This window comes from Nicotiana tomentosiformis, chromosome 11 (assembly GCF_000390325.3).
Source record: "Nicotiana tomentosiformis chromosome 11, ASM39032v3, whole genome shotgun sequence".
Taxonomy (NCBI): domain Eukaryota; kingdom Viridiplantae; phylum Streptophyta; class Magnoliopsida; order Solanales; family Solanaceae; genus Nicotiana; species Nicotiana tomentosiformis.
This window is the reverse complement of record NC_090822.1, coordinates 20,976,247-20,985,688: the sequence shown is the minus strand read 5'-3', so window position 1 is coordinate 20,985,688 and position 9,442 is coordinate 20,976,247. Positions and strand designations below refer to the sequence as shown.

General features: G+C 36.8%; 1 protein-coding gene and 1 long non-coding RNA gene across 2 annotated transcripts; both read right to left on the bottom strand.

The window, feature by feature from the left end:
• Positions 1-1,172: 1,172 nt before the first annotated feature.
• On the bottom strand, positions 1,173-1,685 carry LOC108944047 (uncharacterized). The gene is made up of 2 exons (XR_004505336.2): positions 1,571-1,685; positions 1,173-1,454 (listed from the first exon to the last, which is right to left on the bottom strand). It is a non-coding gene; the product is annotated as an uncharacterized lncRNA (long non-coding RNA).
• Positions 1,686-1,981: 296 nt separating this feature from the next.
• On the bottom strand, positions 1,982-3,739 carry LOC108944046 (uncharacterized). The gene is made up of 3 exons (XM_018768736.2): positions 3,736-3,739; positions 2,715-3,413; positions 1,982-2,574 (listed from the first exon to the last, which is right to left on the bottom strand). Exons 1-3 carry the CDS (start codon positions 3,737-3,739, stop codon positions 1,982-1,984), a joined length of 1,296 nt encoding a protein of 431 aa, XP_018624252.2.
• Positions 3,740-9,442: the final 5,703 nt, after the last annotated feature.

Below are 9,442 nucleotides of genomic sequence, written 5' to 3'. Positions count from 1 at the left end.
ATTAATTGTTCCCAGCTATAAGATCAAATTATAGTAGGATTACCAAATAGAGAAGGCTTCATCAATGGAACCATGGTATTAATCATACCTTTACTGCCAAAGTTACAAAAAGAACAATCAGAACACGAAGTATCAGAAAATATCGTACCTGATATCGCAGTATACATATTTTTCTTTTCTCTAGTTGGACAATATTTTAATTAATGCAAAATTCACATTATTCAGTTGATGAAATACCACATTAAAACCTCTTTTCTAGATGACATCCAGTATTTTTTCATCAACATGAGTCTCTTGCGATGTAAGAATTACTGTTACGCCAAGTTATAGCAAAATGTATTTGCACCAGTTCATGATATATAACTCTATAACAATTTCAAAGAAAAACAGATTACATTTTTTCCCCAAAAGTATAACATACCTATTAAATGTTTCAGGAATCATCGCAACAACTCTTTTCCCAATTGGCTTATCAAACTTTGCAAGAAAAGTAGTACATATACCTCAAAAACACACTTTTGTATTTGGATCCTACAAATGTTTCTGGAATCACCTCAGTAACTCTTTTCCCATTTGGTTCATCAATCCTAGCAACAAAAGTAGTAAATTCAAAAGAAGATGTATTTATTTATGGAATTGCTGAATCATCAACAGTAAGTTAAACAGTTCATGGAGGGATCAACCAGTGGCGGACCCAGAATTTTGTGCAAGCAGGTTCAATCTTAGAAGTACATAACTTTAGTTGTAAAATAGTAGTTGTCAAGTGGGTTCAAATAAAGTATTTATACAAAATTTATACAACTTTAATCCTAATTTATACATATATACTGTATTATTTTTTGGTGAAGCGGGTTCAGTTGAACCCGCTAACCACCACGTGGGTCCGCCACTGGGATCAACTGCATATTTGTCTTAACTACTCATAAGAGGAAAAGAAATAGAGCCATAGATGATAGAAATTCAGCATTGAGTTTAAAAGAATATAATATTTGTTGAAATTTAGAAAGAATCTACACCATATTTTTGTATGTATTGTAGTTCCAGAAGTTCTCTTTCCAACGGCACAAGTAGAAAGTGACTTCAACGTGAATACATACAATATTGCTTCCAAGTCTAACTGTGAAAAACAGAATACAAGAATTTATAATTGAATTTAAAAGTATATCTGTATAAATCAATAAAGAATCTTGGTCTAATTTTTTAATATATTGTAGTTCCAGAAGTCCTCTTTCCAACGGCACAAGCAGATCGCAATTTCGACATGCCATTGGAGAGATAATCTTTTTTTAGTCAGAGCGTGCAAAGCTGTAAAAATCAAAATTGCAGAAATTTATAACTGCGTTGAAAAGAAAATCTGTATAAATATGCAAAGAATTTGGACCTGATTTTTGTAGATATAGCAGCTTCAGCAGTGTTCTTTCTAACGGCATAAGCAGAACGTGGTTTTGACGTGTCTGCAGAGAGATATGAATTTTTTAGTCAGGACGCACAAAGCTGTAAAAAAATTAATACATATTATTCAAAACTTAATTCCAAAGCATATGTGTATAAATCTATAAAGAATGCTAACCTTATTTTTGTACATACTATAGCTCAAGAAGTTCTCTTTCCAACATCACAAGCGGATCGTGGTCTCTTTCAACATGCTAAATGAAACAATGTATACAAAAGACATTATCATAAAAAACAAATCTTAGTAATTAAATAGATTAAAAGTAAACAGAGAAGCCTACCTCCTCAACAATTGTCAGAATAAATTTCGAAAATCTTCTTTAAATACTACATTTGTAGCTTCAGTAGTTATTTGTCCATCATCATCATAAACCTGAATTTCTAATCCCTTTCTAGCTGTCACCCTGGAAATAGCAACGCATAGCTATCCGTGTGTAAACACACGTTTCTTCAAAAATAATCCCACGTGAGACAATGATTGTCTTTGGCTTTTATTGATTGTCATGGAAAAAGATATAGTGATTGGAAATTATTTTCGCTGGAACTTAAATGGAATTCTAGCATCAGATGGAGTCAATGTCATTCTTGGGATAAACACTTTTTGTCTAGCCATATGTCCTGATAAAACCTTGGCTTCAATAACTTGATTTTCAAGTTTAGTTATGATCAACTTTGTTGCATTACATAATCCTGCTGATTGGTCAATATTTTTTAATAACATCACCGGAACACCTACCTTTAGAGTAAGAGCATGATTTGGAACTCTAGAACATTTAATAGTGTTCAAAATTTCTGGTGTGTGTACATGTTCCAATACTGAATAAGTTTGATCAGAGTTGCAAATTGTATCGGAACTCAAATATGATTTTTCAGGACTATGATTGAGTGAAATCATATATTCGTTGATTGATTCTACCATATCAAGAGTTGGAGCAAGAATGGCTCTTTGTTGGAGGTATCCTATATCGTTGCAACGATTGATAAAATCAGGATATGTACTTTCCAAAATTGCAGATATTGGATCAACAGAATCTTTTATCAGAAGATCATATGGTATTTCAACTTTTTCATTGCCATCAACTGAATTATCAATCGTACCATCACCAATTGCAAAAATCCAATCTGAAAAATATTCAACTCTTGCATCTGGGACCCTATTTCATTACTTTGCAATCTCATATTCTTTGTTAGCCTTAAGAATTGACAATGAGACCATAAATAAGAAGAATTGAGAGAAGCATTAACAATATCTTGCCTAGTACCTTTTAGAATGGCATGTAATATTTGTCTGAAGTCACCACCAAGAACAACTGTTTTACCTCCAAATGGCCGTTCTAAGTTGGATGCATCTTTGAATATAAGAATGTCTCTTAGAGTTCTATCAAGAGATTCAAAACAATAACTATGCATTATAGGTGCCTCATCCCAAATAATCAACTTTGCCTTGGCAATCAAGTTTGCTAACAGAGTACCTTGATTGATATTACATGTTGAATCTTCAGTAAGATTGAGTGAAATTATAAATATTGAATGAGCTGTTCGACCACCTGGTAACAAAAGAGATGCAATCCCGCTAGATGCAACAGTTAACACAATATCTCCTTTAGATCTTATGGCAGAAGAAAGAGTCCTCCAAATAAAAGTCTTGCATGTTCCTCCAAAATCATATAAAAAGAAAAATTCACCTTTGTTTTCATTCACAACTGTTATTATTTTCTCATAACTACAATTTTGCTCACCTGTCAAATTCTTTACTAACTCTTCATGTTCCTCTGCCAAAGCGCGTCTATTATAACACAATTCATCTCGAATTAATTTGTTACTGGTGTCAACTTCTTCCTCTTTATAAGTAGGCGTTGGCATTATTGGAAAATCCCCAAAACTTCTTCCACAACCTTTTAAGAAGTTTTCCAACTTTTGCAAATAATAATTTTTCAACTCATTATCTGTTAGGTCAAATTCTGGAAAAAAAAAAAAAAAAAAAAATTAAATATAATTTCAATTAATCTTACTGGTTAGTGTAGCTACATGAAATGAATAATAAGATTAATGGATCGGTAAAATGTAAAATGGTGATTTAGATAAATATGAAGGCCATTTTAATTATCAGCGAATTTGAAGCAATAAGATACCAAACCATCTAGTTCATTTTATTGAGAAAAAGTACAAATCTTGAAGTGAAGATGCATTTTCTTCTACCTAATATTACCAGAAAGCCAGTTTTATTGGGGTATTTAGAAAATATTATGGTATATACCAACTTGTCACGACCCGAAATCTCACCCATCGTGATGACGCCTATCTCAATACTAGGCAAGTCGACAACATCAATTACCCACAATTTCTTTTAAATACGAAAAAATATAATAATTAAGTTTAAGAGAAAATTCCACAAATACTGGATACAAATACACTCCCAAAATCCGGTGTCACTGAGTACATGAGTATCTACACATTACAGGTCTGGAAAACACGATATATAATAATCTGAGACCAAAAATAATAAACAAAAGGATAGGGAAGGAGAGACAAGGTCTGCGAAACATGGCAGCTACCTCTGAATCTCCGAAAAATTAACTGTGTGAAAGAATCAAAACCCATTGTGTCTGGATCACCTGGATCTGCACAAGAAGTACAGGGTGTAGTATGAGCATAACCAACTCAGCAAGTAACAATAATAAATAAAGAACTGAAAGTAGTGACGATCTTCACAGCTAAGTCCAAATACAGTACTTTTCAACATAAAAAGGTAGACATGCTTTCAAGTTCAACATTTAAAACTCCACAGTAATTTCATATCAAATTTTGATTGAATCAGAAATAATATCTTTTATAGTTTTCCAAAACACTGATATATGACAGCTGAAATGCAGCAATAATTGAATCAATGCATCCTCTCAGAGTAACGGTCATTTAGTCCTCCCATTCACTCCAACCTCACATTCACTCTTTTCTCTTAGTCACTCAATCCTCTCAATCACTTAGCACTCGGCTGTAATGACTCGGCCGGTCGTTTTGAGTGTATTAGTCGCGATCCCCTATTTACTATTTTCTCCGTATCTGTTTTTGCTTATGTGACTAGCCGGGAGGTCTTGTTTTTGGTTTCGGAGTATTTTGGGATACTTAGTCCCTAAAACGGAAGCTTAAGTCTCAGGATTTTGACCATAGTCAAAATTGTGTGAAGACAACTCCAAAATGGAGTTCCATCGATTCCGTTAGCTCCGTTGGGTGATTATTGACTTAGGAGCGTGTCCAGACTGTGAATTTGAGGTCTGTAGCTAATTTGGGCTTGAAATGGCGAAAGTTAAATTTTTGGAAAGTTTGACCGGGGGCTTGACTTTTAATATCGGGGTTGGATTCTAATTCCGGAAGTTGTAATAGGTTCGTAATATTGATTATGACTTGTGTACAAAATTTGAGGTCAATCGGAAGTGGTTTGGTAGGTTTCGGTGTCATTTGCGGAATTCGAAAGTTTAGAAGTTCTTTAGGCTTCAATCCGGGTGCAATCGATGTTTTGATATTGTCTTGAGTGATTCGAAAGTTTGACTAAGTTCATATTGGGTTATATGACTTGTTGGCAACTTTGGTTGAGGTCCCGGGGGCGTCAGGTGGAATTCGGGAGGTTTCAGACTTGGTTTTGGATTTGAAAGGTAGCTGAAGTGTTGCTGTTGCTGGTGTAATTGCACCTGCGGAGTGGGAACCGCAGGTGCGAGCTCGCAGAAGCGGGGATGGGACCATAGAAGTGGCCAAGGATGAGATGAGCAGAAGCCGTAGGTGAGAAAAGTTTCCCACACCTGCGATGGTCGCAAAAGCAGGCAGCTGGGCGCAGGTGCGAGTTTTAGCCGTAAGTACGATGGGTTTTTGCAGATGCGATCTTCTAGGCGTAGGAACGGAAGCTAGGATTTTAAGTGGAATCCACACCTGCGATGGATTTTCCACAGGTGCGGCGTCGCAGATGCGATAGTGGGTCCGCAGATGCGAAAAGTCTGGGCGGAAGGTTTAAAAGCAAGGGTTCGCGATTTTAGTCTTAATTCACCATTTGAGACTCGAACTTAGGCGATTTTGGTGAAGATTTTTGAGGGGATTTTTGAGGTAAGCTTCTTGTACTCATTTTTTATCATAAATCTTGATTTCCCACTAATTTTCCCCACCTAATTAGCGTGATTTTGAAATGAAATTTGGGGGTTTAGGGCTTGAGAATTGGAGAGTGGATTTTGGGGATTTGGAGGACCAAATGATGTCGGTTTTTGATGAATTTAGTATGGTTAGACTCGTGAGTGAATGGATTTTCGGGTTTTGTGACTTTTATCGGATTTTGAGACGTGGGCTCGGGGTCCGGGTTTGAGCTTATTTCGGATTTTGACTTATAGTTTTGTGTTTTTCTTGTGAAATTGATTCTTTTAGCCTATATTAATTATATTGTACTGCTTGTGGCTAGATTCAGGGCGTTTGGAGATTGATTCGAGGGGAAAAGGCATTGCGGAGTAGGATTTTACGCGGGTTGAGGTAAGTAACAATTTTAAATCTGGTCCTGAGGGTATGAAACTCCGAATTTTGGTATGATGTGACTATTTTGGAGGTGACGCACATGCTAGGTTACAGGCATGTGGGCGTGCACCGTGGGGGATTGTGACTTGGTGCGTCCAGTGAGACTGTAAAGTCGAATAACCTATTCTTAATTACCTGTTCTCTCTATCTTCTAGAAATTTGAGTGTCATTAATGTTAGAAACCATGCTTAGGCCATATGGTATTACTGTTGGGACCCTCAGCGGTCGGGTTCTTGTTGAATTAGCCGCTATTTACTGTTTTGTACTCAGTCACAGTTTTACTTGCGTATCATATCTCTGTTTCCTCTTGTTTCCTTGTTGATACTGCTATTGTCTCTTTTGGCTGATTTGTATGATTTCTAAAAGCCCGAGAGGGCTGGAGAGGTTAGTGACTGAGATAGGGCCTGAGTGCCAAGCTGCGAGCTATGTGAGGAATATGGATCGGGTTGCACACCGCAACGAGACTTATGGCTATTTATGGACTGTGGAACGGGTTGCATGCCGCAACGATCCTTATGTCTACTTATTTGATTGGGTCGAGCTGCACGCCGCAACGATATAACGCTTGGGCTGAAAGGAGCCCCTCCGTAGTCTACTCACCCACAGTGAGCGTAGGTACCTATTGAGTGTGAGTACTGAGGGATGAGAGTTGAGTGATTGAGCTGCTGTGACGAGTTGAGTGACTGTTGCCTTGAGAGGCTGTACTTGCTTTTTTATTTGTTGATGCACTTAGTTTCTATCTGTCATTGTCATGAAATTTATGAAAGATTCTATATCCGAATTTACCCGCACTTTAATTGTATAAAATTGATTTGATTTGAACTGCCGAATTTGAAAGCATGTCTATTCATTACTGGAATTATTGAAATGAACTGTATTGTATAGCTCATCACTTCCTTCTCAGTTCCTTCTCAGTTCCTTATTTATTTCTGTTACTTGCTGAGTTGGTTGTACCTATGCTATACCCTGTACGTCATGTGCAGATCCAGGTGTGTTTGAGCACGGAGGTCGTTGAGTTCGTGTGTGATCGAGTATAGGAGACTACGAGGTAGCTGTCGGCGTATGCAGACCTTGTATCTCCTTCTATGTTTTCTTTCTTTTATGTATTGATACTTAGACACTATTTGTATTAGACTAGATATCTAGATGCTCATGACTCAGTGACACCCCGATGTTGGGTTATTTTCTTTTCGCACTTATGTTATTTTGGATTTTACCCCCATTTTTATGAAAACCTCTGGTTATTTTAAATGTCTTAATTCATTTCTGTTAAATTTTGTAAGTGTTTTGAAAATGTCAGCTTGCCTAGTATCACGATAGGCGCCATCACGACGGGTTAGGTTTTGGGTCGTGACATCGACACTCACACTTAGTTGGTACCTGCGCTCACTGGGGATGCGTACAGACTCCGGAGGGGCTCCTTCAGCTCAACCGCTATATGTCACGATCCAAAATCTTATCCATCATGATGGCGCCTATCTCGATACTAGGCAAGCCGACAACATCACTAACCCACAATTCCTTTTAAATACTAAAAACATAATAATTAAGTTTAAGAATAAATCCCACAAGCATTAGAAATAAACACACTCCCAAAAACCAATGTCACTGACTACATGAGAATCTATACATTACAAGTATAGGAAACTCGATCTATAATAATCTGAGACCAAATACAATAAACAAAAGGGTAGGGAAAGAGAGACAAGGTCTGCGAAATATAGCAACTACCTCTGAATCTCCAAAAAATCAATTGTGTGAAATAATCAACACCCACTGTGTCCGGGATCACCTGGATCTACACACGAAGTGCAGGGTGTAGTATGAGTACAACCAACTCAGCAAGTAATAATAACAAATAAGGAGTTAAAAGTAGTGACGAGCTTCTCAGCTAAGTCCAAATACAGTACTTTCCAACATAAAAGGGTAGGCATGCTCTCAAGTTCAATATTTAAGATTTCACTGAAATTTCATAACAAGTTTGACCGAAACAGAAAATAATACTTTTCCAAAATTTTCAAAATAATTATATATGACAGCTGAAATGCAGCAAATAATGAAATCAATATATCCTCTCAGAGTAGCAGTCACTCAGTCCTCCCATTCACTCTTTCGTCACAGTCACTCATCACTCGGCACTCGCACTCGCACTCAGTAGGTACCTGCGCTCACTTGGGATGTGTACAGACTCCGGAGGGGCTCCTTCAGCCCAAGCGTTATATCAAGCCAATCATGGCATAAATAAATAAAATATGATGCGGCGTGCAGCCCGATCCATAAATATCCTCATAATTAGGCCATCGGCCTCACTCAGTCATCAACCTCTCCAGTCTCTTGGGCTCTCAGAAATCATGATAATCAGCCCAAAATTGATAATATGATATTTTAATAAATAGCAACAGAGACTGAGATATGATATGAAATGAATAAACATGATTGAATGTGAAATTTCAATTTGAACATATAATTCAACCATATAAATGACCCGAGTGGGTACCAATAATAACAACATATGTCTAAGCATGATTTTTAATACGAGTCTCAACTCAATTTTCCTTAACACGTAGAGAATGTACGGATATCAACAGATAATTCAACTACACAGTTCCATGGAATTTGACCAAGTCACAATCCCTACGGTGCACACCCACATGTCCGTCACCTAGCATGCGCGTCACCTCAAAACCAATCACATAACGTATGATCTGGGGTTTCATACACTAAGGACCAAATTTAAAACTATTACTTACCTCAAACAGTGTAATTTCTTATTCCGCTATGCTTTTGCCTTATGAATTGGCCTCCAAACGCCTCGAATCTAGCCACAAATAATTCGATTCAGTCAATAAAAAGTGTAGAAATTAATTCCATATGAAAATATAATTGTTTCCATAAAAATCCAAAATTTCATCCAAAAATCGCATGTGGGGCCCACGTATCGGAACCCTACAAAAGTTATAAAATATGAACCCTCATCTAACCACGAGTCCAACCATATAAATTTTACCAAATTTCGACATCAACTATAACCTCAAATCTTCAATTAAAGTCTTCAACAAACCCAATTTACCCATATATATTAGGCTCACTGTTTTACGAATATCTCTTAGAGTTACATGAACACCCATTCCCTAAACCAAGTGTTTTCATAACTTAAACTCTTTTCACAAGTTTTATAAATGTAAACCACTTACATACATATTTCAAAATTCTTTCAATCATATTCACCAACACATGTCTAGACTCTTTTAAAAATTCACACCCTTTAAAGATCGCGCGCTTTTTTTTTAATCATACTATCACTTATACATACAGTAAGCCGTAATCTTTAACACTAATTAAGATATAGTAAAATAATTGATCCCAAACTTAGTCTAAGTCCTATGGAGCTACCTTAGGTAGATTTTAAGGGGTGCCTAACACCTTCCCCTTAGAAGAACAA